The sequence below is a fragment of the Salvelinus namaycush genome, unplaced genomic scaffold (genome assembly GCF_016432855.1).
Source record: "Salvelinus namaycush isolate Seneca unplaced genomic scaffold, SaNama_1.0 Scaffold438, whole genome shotgun sequence".
NCBI classification, from domain to species: Eukaryota; Metazoa; Chordata; class Actinopteri; order Salmoniformes; family Salmonidae; genus Salvelinus; species Salvelinus namaycush.
In genome coordinates, this window is record NW_024061129.1 from 157,501 (window position 1) to 173,724 (window position 16,224).

The following is a 16,224-nucleotide window of genomic DNA, read 5'->3' on the forward strand; positions in this document are numbered from 1 at the left end:
ACAGTGTGAGGATGATGAACATTCTACAGTTCTAATATGACATTCTATGACAGTACACTAGTCTAGATACAGTGTGAGGATGATGAACATTCTACAGTTCTAATATGACATTCTATGACAGTACACTAGTCTAGATACAGTGTGAGGATGATGAACATTCTACAGTTCTAATGACATTCTATGACAGTACACTAGTCTAGATGCAGTGTGAGGATGATGAACATTCTAAAGTTCTAATATGACATTCTATGACAGTACACTAGTCTAGATACAGTGTGAAGATGATGAACATTCTAAAGTTCTAATATGACATTCTATGACAGTACACTAGTCTAGACACAGTGTGAGGATGAGGAACATTCTACAGTTCTAATATGACATTCTATGACAGTACACTAGTCTAGATACAGTGTGAAGATGATGAACATTCTACAGTTCTAATATGACATTCTATGACAGTACACTAGTCTAGATACAGTGTGAGGATGATGAACATTCTACAGTTCTAATATGACATTCTATGACAGTACACTAGTCTAGATACAGTGTGAGGATGATGAACGTTCTAATATGACATTCTATGACAGTACACTAGTCTAGATACAGTGTGAAGATGATGAACATTCTACAGTTCTAATATGACATTCTATGACAGTACACTAGTCTAGATACAGTGTGAGGATGATGAACATTCTACAGTTCTAATATGACATTCTATGACAGTACACTAGTCTAGATACAGTGTGAGGATGATGAACATTCTACAGTTCTAATATGACATTCTATGACAGTACACTAGTCTAGATACAGTGTGAGGATGATGAACATTCTACAGTTCTAATATGACATTCTATGACAGTACACTAGTCTAGATACAGTGTGAGGATGATGAACATTCTACAGTTCTAATATGACATTCTATGACAGTACACTAGTCTAGATACAGTGTGAAGATGATGAACATTCTACAGTTCTAATATGACATTCTATGACAGTACACTAGTCTAGATACAGTGTGAGGATGATGAACATTCTACAGTTCTAATATGACATTCTATGACAGTACACTAGTCTAGATACAGTGTGAGGATGATGAACATTCTACAGTTCTAATATGACATTCTATGACAGTACACTAGTCTAGATACAGTGTGAGGATGATGAACATTCTACAGTTCTAATATGACATTCTATGACAGTACACTAGTCTAGACACAGTGTGAGGATGATGAACATTCTACAGTTCTAATATGACATTCTATGACAGTACACTAGTCTAGATACAGTGTGAGGATGATGAACATTCTACAGTTCTAATATGACATTCTATGACAGTACACTAGTCTAGATACAGTGTGAGGATGATGAACATTCTACAGTTCTAATATGACATTCTATGACAGTACACTAGTCTAGACACAGTGTGAGGATGATGAACATTCTACAGTTCTAATATAACATTCTATGACAGTACACTAGTCTAGATACAGTGTGAGGATGATGAACATTCTACAGTTCTAATATGACATTCTATGACAGTGCACTAGTCTAGATGCAGTGTGAGGATGATGAACATGAGAAGTATTTTCAAAAGAATACATGTACTGTTGTTTGTCTTCAGATAATTTTCTTTTGAATATTTCTCGTGTGGGTTTGTTTTTCCCTGTGTGTGTGTGTGTGTGTGTGTGTGTGTGTGTGTGTGTGTGTGTGTGTGTGTGTGTGTGTGTGTGTGTGTGTGTGTGTGTGTGTGTGTGTGTGTGTGTGTGTGTAACTCACAGGGTGGTGAGCTGGCTCATATTGGAGAAGGAGGAGTCAGACAGGGAGCTGATTCTGTTGTTACTCAGATCTCTGGAACAACAAGGGTTCAAAACGATCACTACTTAAACAGAATTACTTTATATTATCTACAGGTATCCAGTTAGATCCACATAGTGCCTTTTGGAAAGTATTCAGACCCCTTAACTTTTTCCACATTTTGTTACGTTAAAGACGTATTCTAAAATTGGTTAAATATATATATATATTCCTCAGCAATCTACACACAATACCCTGTGATGACAAAATGAAAATGGTTAAAAAAATATATATATCTAATTATATTTAAAAAATATTTAAAAAAAACGTATTTACATAAGTATTCAGAGCCTTTGCTATGAGACTCCAAATAGAGCTCAGCTGCATCCTGTTTTCACTGATCATCCTTGTTTCTACAACTTGAAGGGAGTTCACATGTGGTAAATTCAATTGATTGGACATGATTTGGAAAGGCATACACCTGTCTATATAAGGTCCCACAGTTGACAGTGCACGTCAGAGCAAAAACCAAGCTATGAGGTTGAAGGAATTGTCCGTAGAGCTCCGAGACAGGATTGTGTTGAGGCACAGATCTGGGGGAGGGTACCAAAAAATGTCTGCAGCATTGAAGGTCCCCAAGAACACAGCGGCCTCCATTATTAAATGGAAGAAGTTTGGAACCACCAAGACTCTTCCTAGAGCTGGCCGCCTGGCCAAACTGAGCAATCGGGGGAGAAGGGCCTTGGTCAGAGAGGTGACCAAGAACCCGATGGTCACTCTGACAGAGCTCCAGAGTTCTTCTGTGGAGATGGGAGAATCTTCCAGAAGGATAACCATCTCTGCAGTAACATGAGAAACAAGATTCTTTGGTCTGATGAAACCAAGATTGAACTCTTCGGCCTGAATGCCAAGCATCACATCTGGAGGAAACCTGGCACCATCCCTACGGTGAAGCATGGTGGTGGCAGCATCATGCTGTGGGGATGTTTTTCAGTGGTAGGGACTGGGAGACTAGTCAGGATCGAGGGAAAGGTGTACGGAGCCAAGTACAGAGAGATCTTTGATGAAAACCTGCTCCAGAGCGCTCAGGACCTCAGACTGGGGCGATAGTTCACCTTCCAACAGGACAATGACCCTAAGCACACAACCAAGACAACGCAGGAGTGGCTTCGGGAAAAGTCTCTGAATGTCCTTGAGTGGCCCAGGACTTGAACCCGATCATACATCTCTGGAGAGACCTGAAAATAGCTGTGCAGCAACGCTCCCCATCCAACCTGACAGAGCTTGAGAGGATCTGCAGAGAGGAATGGGAGAAACTCCCCAAATACATACCCAAAAAGACTGGAGGCTGTAATCGCTGCCAAAGGTGTTTCAAAGTACTCTGAATACTTATGGACATTTGATATTTCCGTTTTTTGCTTTGTCATTTTGGGGGTATTGTGTGTAGATTGATGAGGGAAAAAACTATTTAATACATTTTAAAATAAGGCTGTAACATAACAAAATGTGGAAAAAGTCAAGGGGTCTGAATACCTTCAGAATGCACTGTAGTCTGTGTCCCAATTAAATGGCATCCTATTCCCTTTATAGGGCACTACTTTTGACCAGAGCCTGGGCCATTGTCAAAAGTAGTGCACTACATAGGGAATGGGCTGCCATCTGAGACGTAGCCATCCTGTTAATGCAGTTTAATACCCATCAGACACACAGCAACAACCCCTCCTCCTACACACTTCATATCCCATCTCAACAGAATAAAGGCTTTTTGTGTCAAATGGAGGTGTTAAGAGAATAACCATTAACCCACACTAGTCTATCAGAGGGAGCTATGAGCTGGTGTATCGTGGATTGGATAATGCTGTTGTCGACTGGAGTGGAGTCAAGTGCAGAGCAGGCTCCATATCGCCACCTGGTGGTCATGGTTACAGATTGGACTGTAGAGAAACCACTAGAACAGTCCTGGTCCTAGACAGCTACATTGTGTACATGTTTTTGTTCCAGCACAGCTCTAAAACAACCGGTTAAGCTAATGAAGGTCTGTTGTGGTGGGTTGTAACAGAAACCTGTACACTCTGTAGGGACCAGGACCAGGACCATGGTTGGTGACCACTAGGGCACAGTACATGTTGTACAGTACAGTATCGGTGAGAGGATCAGTAATGAGGAACTAAGCCCAGGCACACCACTGACCATGCAGTAACAGACACAGTAACAGACAGTAATGGTTAACTCACACCAGACACCCTAACAGACACCCTAACATACAGTAATGGTTCACTCACAACAGACACACTAGCAGACACACCAACAGACACAGTAACAGACAGTAATGGTAAACTCACACCAGACACTCACATCAGACACCGTAACAGACACCCTAACATACAGTAATGGTTAACTCACACCAGCTGCAGGTGTTTGAAGGTGGACAGTTCTCTGGGCACCATGCTGAACTGGTTCCCATCCAGATAGCTGAGAGGAAGAGGAGGACACTGTGGTTAAACAAAGTAAATAAGTTATACCAGCTATTAGTCAGTAAGCCTTGTCCTAGCCAGAACAGACTATAGGGTTATACCTACCTATTAGTCAGTAAGTCAGTAAGCCTTGTCCTAGCCAGAACAGACTATAGGGTTATACCTACCTATTAGTCAGTAAGCCTTGTTCTAGCCAGAACAGACTATAGGGTTATACCTACCTATTAGTCAGTAAGCCTTGTCCTAGCCAGAACATACTATAGGGTTATACCTACCTATTAGTCAGTAAGTCAGTAAGCCTTGTCCTAGCCAGAACAGACTATACCTACCTATTAGTCAGTAAGCCTTGTCCTAGTCAGAACAGCCTATAGGGTTATACCTACCTATTAGTCAGTAAGCCTTGTCCTAGTCAGAACAGACTATAGGGTTATACCTACCTATTAGTCAGTAAGCCTTGTCCTAGCCAGAACAGACTATACCTACCTATTAGTCAGTAAGCCTTGTCCTAGCCAGAACAGACTATAGGGTTATACCTACCTATTAGTCAGTAAGCCTTGTCCTAGCCAGAACAGACTATAGGGTTATACCTACCTATTAGTCAGTAAGCCTTGTCCTAGCCAGAACAGACTATAGGGTTATACCTACCTATTAGTCAGTAAGCCTTGTCCTAGCCAGAACAGACTATAGGGTTATACCTACCTATTAGTCAGTAAGCCTTGTCCTAGTCAGAACAGCCTATAGGGTTATACCTACCTATTAGTCAGTAAGCCTTGTCCTAGCCAGAACAGCCTATAGGGTTATACCTACCTATTAGTCAGTAAGCCTTGTCCTAGCCAGAACAGACTATAGGGTTATACCTACCTATTAGTCAGTAAGCCTTGTCCTAGCCAGAACAGACTATAGGGTTATACCTACCTATTAGTCAGTAAGCCTTGTCCTAGCCAGAACAGACTATAGGGTTATACCTACCTATTAGTCAGTATGTCAGTAAGCCTTGTCCTAGCCAGAACAGACTATAGGGTTATACCTACCTATTAGTCAGTAAGCCTTGTCCTAGTCAGAACAGACTATAGGGTTATACCTACCTATTAGTCAGTAAGCCTTGTCCTAGCCAGAACAGCCTATAGGGTTATACCTACCTATTAGTCAGAAAGCCTTGTCCTAGCCAGAACAGCCTATAGGGTTATACCTACCTATTAGTCAGTAAGCCTTGTCCTAGCCAGAACAGACTATACCTACCTATTAGTCAGTATGTCAGTAAGCCTTGTCCTAGCCAGAACAGACTATAGGGTTATACCTACCTATTAGTCAGTAAGCCTTGTCCTAGTCAGAACAGACTATAGGGTTATACCTACCTATTAGTCAGAAAGCCTTGTCCTAGCCAGAACAGACTATAGGGTTATACCTACCTATTAGTCAGTAAGCCTTGTCCTAGTCAGAACAGACTATAGGGTTATACCTACCTATTAGTCAGTAAGCCTTGTCCTAGCCAGAACAGACTATAGGGTTATACCTACCTATTAGTCAGTAAGCCTTGTCCTAGCCAGAACAGACTATAGGGTTATACCTACCTATTAGTCAGTAAGCCTTGTCCTAGCCAGAACAGCCTATAGGGTTATACCTACCTATTAGTCAGTAAGCCTTGTCCTAGCCAGAACAGCCTATAGGGTTATACCTACCTATTAGTCAGTAAGCCTTGTCCTAGCCAGAACAGACTATAGGGTTATACCTACCTATTAGTCAGTAAGCCTTGTCCTAGCCAGAACAGCCTATAGGGTTATACCTACCTATTAGTCAGTAAGTCTTGTCCTAGCCAGAACAGCCTATAGGGTTATACCTACCTATTAGTCAGTAAGCCTTGTCCTAGTCAGAACAGACTATAGGGTTATACCTACCTATTAGTCAGTAAGCCTTGTCCTAGCCAGAACAGACTATAGGGTTATACCTACCTATTAGTCAGTAAGCCTTGTCCTAGCCAGAACAGACTATAGGGTTATACCTACCTATTAGTCAGTAAGCCTTGTCCTAGCCAGAACAGACTATAGGGTTATACCTACCTATTAGTCAGTAAGCCTTGTCCTAGTCAGAACAGACTATAGGGTTATACCTACCTATTAGTCAGTAAGCCTTGTCCTAGCCAGAACAGCCTATAGGGTTATACCTACCTATTAGTCAGTAAGCCTTGTCCTAGTCAGAACAGACTATAGGGTTATACCTACCTATTAGTCAGTAAGCCTTGTCCTAGTCAGAACAGCCTATAGGGTTATACCTACCTATTAGTCAGTAAGCCTTGTCCTAGCCAGAACAGACTATAGGGTTATACCTACCTATTAGTCAGTAAGCCTTGTCCTAGCCAGAACAGACTATACCTACCTATTAGTCAGTAAGCCTTGTCCTAGCCAGAACAGACTACAGGGTTATACCTACCTATTAGTCAGTAAGCCTTGTCCTAGCCAGAACAGACTATAGGGTTATACCTACCTATTAGTCAGTAAGCCTTGTCCTAGCCAGAACAGACTATAGGGTTATACCTACCTATTAGTCAGTAAGCCTTGTCCTAGTCAGAACAGCCTATAGGGTTATACCTACCTATTAGTCAGTAAGCCTTGTCCTAGCCAGAACAGCCTATAGGGTTATACCTACCTATTAGTCAGTAAGCCTTGTCCTAGCCAGAACAGACTATAGGGTTATACCTACCTATTAGTCAGTAAGCCTTGTCCTAGCCAGAACAGACTATAGGGTTATACCTACCTATTAGTCAGTAAGCCTTGTCCTAGCCAGAACAGACTATAGGGTTATACCTACCTATTAGTCAGTATGTCAGTAAGCCTTGTCCTAGCCAGAACAGACTATAGGGTTATACCTACCTATTAGTCAGTAAGCCTTGTCCTAGTCAGAACAGACTATAGGGTTATACCTACCTATTAGTCAGTAAGCCTTGTCCTAGCCAGAACAGCCTATAGGGTTATACCTACCTATTAGTCAGAAAGCCTTGTCCTAGCCAGAACAGCCTATAGGGTTATACCTACCTATTAGTCAGTAAGCCTTGTCCTAGCCAGAACAGACTATACCTACCTATTAGTCAGTATGTCAGTAAGCCTTGTCCTAGCCAGAACAGACTATAGGGTTATACCTACCTATTAGTCAGTAAGCCTTGTCCTAGTCAGAACAGACTATAGGGTTATACCTACCTATTAGTCAGAAAGCCTTGTCCTAGCCAGAACAGACTATAGGGTTATACCTACCTATTAGTCAGTAAGCCTTGTCCTAGTCAGAACAGACTATAGGGTTATACCTACCTATTAGTCAGTAAGCCTTGTCCTAGCCAGAACAGACTATAGGGTTATACCTACCTATTAGTCAGTAAGCCTTGTCCTAGCCAGAACAGACTATAGGGTTATACCTACCTATTAGTCAGTAAGCCTTGTCCTAGCCAGAACAGCCTATAGGGTTATACCTACCTATTAGTCAGTAAGCCTTGTCCTAGCCAGAACAGCCTATAGGGTTATACCTACCTATTAGTCAGTAAGCCTTGTCCTAGCCAGAACAGACTATAGGGTTATACCTACCTATTAGTCAGTAAGCCTTGTCCTAGCCAGAACAGCCTATAGGGTTATACCTACCTATTAGTCAGTAAGTCTTGTCCTAGCCAGAACAGCCTATAGGGTTATACCTACCTATTAGTCAGTAAGCCTTGTCCTAGTCAGAACAGACTATAGGGTTATACCTACCTATTAGTCAGTAAGCCTTGTCCTAGCCAGAACAGACTATAGGGTTATACCTACCTATTAGTCAGTAAGCCTTGTCCTAGCCAGAACAGACTATAGGGTTATACCTACCTATTAGTCAGTAAGCCTTGTCCTAGTCAGAACAGACTATAGGGTTATACCTACCTATTAGTCAGTAAGCCTTGTCCTAGCCAGAACAGCCTATAGGGTTATACCTACCTATTAGTCAGTAAGCCTTGTCCTAGCCAGAACAGCCTATAGGGTTATACCTACCTATTAGTCAGTAAGCCTTGTCCTAGTCAGAACAGACTATAGGGTTATACCTACCTATTAGTCAGTAAGCCTTGTCCTAGCCAGAACAGACTATACCTACCTATTAGTCAGTAAGCCTTGTCCTAGCCAGAACAGCCTATAGGGTTATACCTACCTATTAGTCAGTAAGCCTTGTCCTAGCCAGAACAGACTATACCTACCTATTAGTCAGTAAGCCTTGTCCTAGCCAGAACAGACTATAGGGTTATACCTACCTATTAGTCAGTAAGCCTTGTCCTAGCCAGAACAGACTATACCTACCTATTAGTCAGTAAGCCTTGTCCTAGCCAGAACAGACTATAGGGTTATACCTACCTATTAGTCAGTAAGCCTTGTCCTAGCCAGAACAGACTATACCTACCTATTAGTCAGTAAGCCTTGTCCTAGCCAGAACAGACTATAGGGTTATACCTACCTATTAGTCAGGTAATACGTTATATAACTAAGTGCTAACTGGTGAACTGAGCATGTAAGAAAAGTGTACTGCAGATCTCTAAGCCCTAACCCCTAGCACCCTTCCCTTTGTCTCCTGCCCCTTTACCCTTACCCCTGACCTCTAACCCCAGTCTGTGACTTACAGTTCAGTGACGTTGCGGGGCAACCCCTTGGGCAGGGCCTGGAGGTGTTTGTTACTACAGCGGACCACCGTCTCCGTACAGGTACACTCACTGGGACACTGAGGACGAGCTGCACAGCTACTCTCCTCCAACACTGCACCTGGGAGAGACGGGAGACTATTTACAAACTGAATACACTTATATCACATTCGTTCAACACACACAAGGATGGTGTATAGGTATAAAAGACAAGTATGCAATTCTTATCTAAACATAAAAGAGCAGACAGAAACAACAAGACCCAGAGTTCTGGGTCCAAAACAAATAATACAGAACACGACATACAGAACCAGGACAGGTAGAAAGAAAGAGGGTAGATGTCCCCCCCCCCCCCCGTATCCCCCCCAACTGCTCGGGTGCCGGGGCAAGCACATGCAGCCCAAAGGTAGATTCAAATATTACAATTGAGAGTGCGTTAAAATGTTCAAATTCACAGCACCGACTGGTCCAAGTAAGAGAGGAAAGGCTGACAGATTTTATCAAATCACTTTCGATCAATTATAAAATCTCTATGTGTCCTTGTGTGAGATGTGTGTTTCTGCGTGAGTCCGTGTGTGTGTGTGTTGTACCGTCGTCGCAGCGGAAGTCTGGTGCTGCTACGTCCTGTAGTGGGATCTCTCTGAGGAAGGAGGGGCTCTGGCAGCGAGGGTTCCCCGTTACGATTCGTCTAGAACGAAGCCACGCCCCCAACCACGCCAGACGACAGTCACAGTTAAACGGGTTGGCCAACAGGTTCCTGAGGGAGAGAGCGGGAGGGAGGAAGAGAGGAGGGAAGATAGAGAGGTGGGGGGAGAGAGCGAGGTGGTGGGAAGAGAGAGAGGTGAGGGGGGGGGAGATGGGGGAGGGGGGGGGAAGAGAGCGAGAGAGAGAAAGAGAGAGTCAGTCAGTCTATAACAGAGTTCTAAAACTCTTCCAGGATGATTTGTGTATGTGTGTCTTACAGTGTAGAGAGGTTGGGCAGTGTGTCGAAGGCCCCAGGCATTATGGTGTGGAGCTGGTTGTCATAGAGAGACAACAGGCGGACGTTGGTCAGACCAGTGAAGCTGCCGTTATGGATACAGCTGATACGGTTGTTCCTCAACATCCTACAACACACAGATCGACACAGAGACACTGTAGTCTATGCTGAAGACAGCATTTTATATTGATGACGACAAATATCCTTCAAGACTTTTGGGTTGACCAGTTTCATTATTGCAATAATTAAATTGATATTAAATAAAGATGATCGTTTGAAGAAATTACAAAGTCTCTCTCAGTGTGAATTTCCACGACAAATAGCAATAAGGCACATCGGGGGTGGCCAGAAGAGGACTGGCCACCCCTCAGAGCCTGGTTCCTCTCTAGGTTTCTTCCAAGGTTCCTGCCTTTCCAGGGAGTTTTTCCTAGCCACCGTGTGATTGATTGATGATAATAATGGACATGATGCTGATAATAATAATGAAGATGATGATAATAATGAGGAAGGTGCTAACTCACAGCATGCGGAGGCCGCCCATGCCCCTGAACATAGTCCCTCTGACAGAGTCCAGGTGATTGGCTGTCAGGTGGAGCTCCACAACAGACCCCGCCCCCTCAAACACTCCGTCCTCGATCTCTGAGATCTTGTTGTTGCTAAAGTTACTGAAAAACACAGATTATGCTTGTTACAAACAACAAACAAATGGTCAACTGAATTATCCAATAACGTACAAGACAAGTTGACTTTTATGGTTACTAATGAATAGATATGAATTCTTTTAGATATTGGTTTGAAATATTATACCTTGTTACACCTCATCAGCAGTTACAGTATGTTTATTCATTATATTATTATTATTAAAATGTTTATGAATAAATGTGATTAACTAATACCCCCAAAAATCAACAATGGTGGTTAACTTAACACTTCAGAAGTAAATTGAGAGAGCGTACATTTTCTTGAGCTGAGAGAGGGTCTTGAAGACGCCGGTGGCTTCCAGCACTGAGATGTCATTGTTGTTGAGACGCCTGAGACAGGAGGAGAAAACCGTCAGAGAACAGACAGAAAGCAGCAATAGACAACATTATACTGTGTGTGTGTCCTTACAGCTCGGTGGTAGAGGCAGGTAGGTGTTGGGGGAAGTTGGTGAGACGGAGGTTAGAGCAGTCCACTACGTTAGCTTCACAGCGACACTTAGCAGGACACACCGGCTTACTGTTACACTCATTATTCAGACGGGTGTCTTCTGTACCTGGACACATTCAACACACATAGAAAACACTGTATTATCACATAGAACACACCGCATTATCACATAGAACACACCGCATTATCACATAGAACACACCGCATTATCACATAGAACACACCGTATTATCACATAGAACACACCGTATTATCACATAGAACACACAGCATTATCACATAGAACACACCACATTATCACATAGAACACACCGTATTATCACATAGAACACACCGCATTATCACATAGAACACACCGCATTATCACATATCACATAGAACACACCGTATTATCACATAAAACACACCGTATTATCACATAGAACACACAGCATTATCACATAGAACACACCGCATTATCACATAGAACACACCGTATTATCACATAGAACACACTGTATTATTACATAGAACAATTGCGTCCTCCGAAACACAACCCAACCAAGCCGCACTGCTTTTTGACACAACGCACATCCAACCCGGAAGCCAGCCGCACCAATGTGTCTGAGGAAACACCGTACACCTAGCGACCTGGTCAGCGTGCACTGCGCCCGGCCCGCCACAGGAGTCGCTAGTGCGCGATGAGACAAGGATATCCATGCCGGCCAAACCCTCCCTAACCCGGACGACGCTGGGCCAATTGTGCGTCGCCCAATGAGCCTCCCGGTCGCGGCTGGCTGCGGCAGAGCCTGGGCTCGAACCTAGAATCTCTGGTGGCACAGCTTTAGACCATTGCCCCACCCGGGAGGCCCCATCACTGACATTTTCAACGTCTCCTTGTCCTAGTCTGTAATACCAACATGTTTCAAGCAGACCACCATAGTCCCTGTGCCCAAGAACACTAAGGTAACCTGCCTAAATGACTACCGACTCGTAGCACTCACGTCTGTAGCCATGAAGTGCTTTGAAAGGCTGGTCATGACTCACATCAACACCATCATCCCAGGAACCCTAGACCCACTCCAATGTGCAAACCGCCCCAACAGATCCACAGATGACACAATCTCAGTCACACTCCACACTGTCCTTTCCCACCTGGACAAAAGGAACACCATTGTGAGAATGCTGTTCATTGACTACAGCTCAGCATTCAACACCATAGTGCCCACGAAGCTCATCACTAAGCTAAGGACCCTGAGACTGAACACCTCCCTCTGCAACTGGATCCTGGACTTCCTGACGGGCCGCCCCCAGGTGGTAAGGGTAGGTAACAAGACATACGCCACGCTGACCCTCAACACAGGGGCCCCTCAGGGGTGCGTGCTCAGTTCCCTCCTGTACTCCCTGTTCACTCATGACTGCACGGCCAGGCACGACTCCAACACCATCATTAAGTTTACCGATGACACAACAGTGGTAGGACTGATCACCGACAAGACAGCCTATAGGGAGGAGTTCAGAGACCTGGCAGTGTGGTGCCAGGACAACAACCTCTCCCTCAATGTGATCAAGACAAAGGAGATGATTGAGGACTACAGGAAAAAGAGAACTGAGCATGCCTCCATTCTCATCGACGGGGCTGTAGTGGAGCAGCTTGAGGGATTCAAGTTCCTTGGTGTCCACATCTCCAACAAACTAACATGGTCCAAACACACCAAGACAGTCGTGAAGAGGGCACAACAAAGCCTACTCCCCCTCAGGAGACTGAAAAGATTTGTCATGGGTCCTCAGATTGTCAAAAGTTCTACAGCTGCACCATCGAGAGCATCCTGACCGTTAGCATCCCAACCTGGTACGGCAACTGCTCAGCCTCCGACCGCAAGGCACTACAGAGGGTAGTGCGACTGGACCAGTACATCACTGGGGCTAAGCTGCCTGACAGGACCTCTATACCAGGCGGTGTCAGAGGAAGGCCCTAAAAATTGTCAAAGACTCCAGCCACCCTAGTCATAGAGTGTTCTCACTGCTACCGCACGGTAAGCGGTACCGGAGCACCACATCTAGGTCCAAGAGGCTTCTAAACAGCTTCTACCCCCAAGCCATAAGACTCCTGAACATCTAATCAAATGGCTACCCAGACTATTTGCATTGCCCCGACCCCCACCCCCCTACCCCCTCTTTTACACTGCTGCTAGTCTCTGTTGTTATCATCTATGCATAGTCACTTTAATTACTCTACCTACATGTACATATTACCTCAACTAACCGGTACCCCCCTGTATAGTCTCGCTATTGTTATTTTACTGCTGCTCTTTAATGACTTGTTACTTTAATTTCTTATCCGTATTTTTTTCAACTGCATTGTTGGTTAGGGGCTCGTAAGTTAGCATTTCACTGTAAGGTCTACTACACCTGTTGTATTCGGCGCATGTGACCAGTAAAATTTGATTTGATCACGTAGAACACACTGTATGATCAAATAGAACATACTGTCTTTACATATACTGTACAACACACATAGAATTAGGATTGCAAATGTCTGGTAACTTTCACAAATTTCCCAAGTTTTCCAGAAACCCAAGTGAAATGTTACTGGAATCAGGAGGGAATCAGGAGGAGGGAATCAGGAGGAGGGAATCAGGAGGAGGAAATCAGGAGGAGGGAATCAGAAGGAAACTTGGGAATTTAGGGAAAGTTCCCGTAACTTTGCAACCCTACATAGAACACAGTATAGTATTTCCAGTTACGGTTTAGCGTCCAACATGGACACAACACAGAGGTCACAGTTCATTTGACATGTTCTACACGTCACACATGAGTCCAATGTGCAGGACAGATACCGATGTACAGTATAATATACTACAGTATGTATATACAGAAGTACATATACGGATATGTAGAACTAACACACACGTACCTGGGATGTGGTACTGCTCCTTAGCTACCATGGAAACAGAAAAACAAGTTAAGTTGATTGACAGTTTAAGGAGGATGGCATCAGCATATAGAATATTCATATATACTGTAGAATGCAGTAGCTTTGTGATTTGTCAAATATTTGTTTTCCTACTCTAAGATAGATATATCTATATCTCTGATGAATAAGAAAGCAGTAGCTCCTGGCCCTGTAACGTCATGGTTTAACATAACTCTATGTAATGCCTTATAACCTGTCATAACCTGTACCAGCTCTAAAGCACACAGATCAAGGATCCGTTACTGGTTTCACTAGAGCTGGTTTGGCAGATAACGCTGGCAGATAACGCTGGCAGATAACGCTGGCAGATAACGCTGGCAGATAAGTCTGGCAAATGAAGTGAAAGAGTGCTGTGACGGGCATAAGTTGGAACAAAGTGATGTAGCTAGACACACAAACACACACACACACACAGTCAGATGACCACAGACAGACAGACACACACACACCAGAGCAGCGGAACTTCTTGCTCTTGATTTGCCCGATGCGTTTGTTGGCCAGTCTGCGTGGGCTGGCACAGCGGGCACCGCTGGTCTCTATGGGGTTGGACCTCAGGTAGTCTGCCAGCCATTTCAGGTTACAGTCACACACAAATGGGTTCTGAGCCAGGTGACTAGGAGGAGAGAGGGGTCAGAGGTCAGGTTTTAAAAGAATATGGAGGGCCCAACCACTTCTGGTTTTGTTTCTACCTGGTAGTTAATTGATTACAGTTCCTGGAGGCCCCAACCACTTCTGGTTTTGTTTCTACCTGGCCGTTAATTGATTCCAGGTCCTGGACTCCCCAAACACTCCTGGTTTTGTTTCTACCTGGTAGTTAATTGATACCTGGTCCTGGACTCCCCAAACACTCCTGGTTTTGTTTCTACCTGGTAGTTAATTGATTCCAGGTCCTGGACTCCCCAAACACTCCTGGTTTTGTTTCTACCTGGCCGTTAATTGATTCCAGGTCCTGGACTCCCCAAACACTCCTGGTTTTGTTTCTACCTGGCCGTTAATTGATTCCAGGTCCTGGACTCCCCAAACACTCCTGGTTTTGTTTCTACCTGGCCGTTAATTGATTCCTGGTCCTGGACTCCCCAAACACTCCTGGTTTTGTTTCTACCTGGCCGTTAATTGATTCCAGGTCCTGGACTCCCCAAACACTCCTGGTTTTGTTTCTACCTGGTAGTTAATTGATTCCAGGTCCTGGACTCCCCAAACACTCCTGGTTTTGTTTCTACCTGGTAGTTAATTGATTCCAGGTCCTGGACTCCCCAAACACTCCTGGTTTTGTTTCTACCTGGTAGTTAATTGATTCCAGGTCCTGGACTCCCCAAACACTCCTGGTTTTGTTTCTACCTGGTAGTTAATTGATTCCAGGTCCTGGACTCCCCAAACACTCCTGGTTTTGTTTCTACCTGGCCGTTAATTGATTCCAGGTCCTGGACTCCCCAAACACTCCTGGTTTTGTTTCTACCTGGTAGTTAATTGATTCCAGGTCCTGGACTCCCCAAACACTCCTGGTTTTGTTTCTACCTGGTAGTTAATTGATTCCTGGTCCTGGACTCCCCAAACACTCCTGGTTTTGTTTCTACCTGGCCGTTAATTTATTCCAGGTCCTGGACTCCCCAAACACTCCTGGTTTCGTTTCTACTTGGTAGTTAATTGATTACAGTTCCTGGACTCCCCAAACACTCCTGGTTTTGTTTCTACCTGGCCGTTAATTGATTCCAGGTCCTGGACTCCCCAAACACTCCTGGTTTTGTTTCTACCTGGCCGTTAATTGATTCCTGGTCCTGGACTCCCCAAACACTCCTGGTTTTGTTTCTACCTGGTAGTTAATTGATTCCAGGTCCTGGACTCCCCAAACACTCCTGGTTTTGTTTCTACCTGGCCGTTAATTGATTCCAGGTCCCGGAGGGTGTAAACACTTCTGGTTTTGTTTATACCTGGCCGTTAATTGATTCCAGGTCCTGGACTCCCCAAACACTTCAGGTTTTGTTTATACCTGGTAGTTAATTGATTCCAGGTCCTGGACTCCCCAAACACTCCTGGTTTTGTTTCTACCTGGCCGTTAATTGATTTCAGGTCCCGGAGGGTGTAAACACTTCTGGTTTTGTTTATACCTGGCCGTTAATTGATTCCAGGTCCCGGAGGGTGTAAACACTTCCGGTTTGGTTTCTACCTAGTAGATAATTGCACTCACCCGGTGTCCCAGGTCTGAATTAGTCCCTTATTACAAGGAGAGGATGAAAAG

At 44.1% G+C, this 16,224-nt stretch overlaps 1 protein-coding gene across 1 annotated transcript in view; it reads right to left on the reverse strand.

Moving 5' to 3' along the window:
• The window catches only part of LOC120041317 (slit homolog 1 protein-like), a 51,158-nt gene that overhangs the window by 19,971 nt on the left and 14,963 nt on the right, over positions 1-16,224 (reverse strand). The window contains exons 11-21 of the mRNA XM_038986257.1: positions 14,438-14,601; positions 14,198-14,200; positions 13,929-13,952; positions 10,994-11,138; positions 10,840-10,914; positions 10,405-10,548; positions 9,867-10,010; positions 9,495-9,661; positions 8,887-9,019; positions 4,198-4,266; positions 1,777-1,848 (exon numbers count right to left, since the gene is read on the reverse strand). Of these exons, the coding sequence (XP_038842185.1) occupies positions 1,777-1,848; positions 4,198-4,266; positions 8,887-9,019; positions 9,495-9,661; positions 9,867-10,010; positions 10,405-10,548; positions 10,840-10,914; positions 10,994-11,138; positions 13,929-13,952; positions 14,198-14,200; positions 14,438-14,601 (1,140 nt within the window). The remainder of the gene's footprint in view (positions 1-1,776; positions 1,849-4,197; positions 4,267-8,886; positions 9,020-9,494; positions 9,662-9,866; positions 10,011-10,404; positions 10,549-10,839; positions 10,915-10,993; positions 11,139-13,928; positions 13,953-14,197; positions 14,201-14,437; positions 14,602-16,224) is intronic.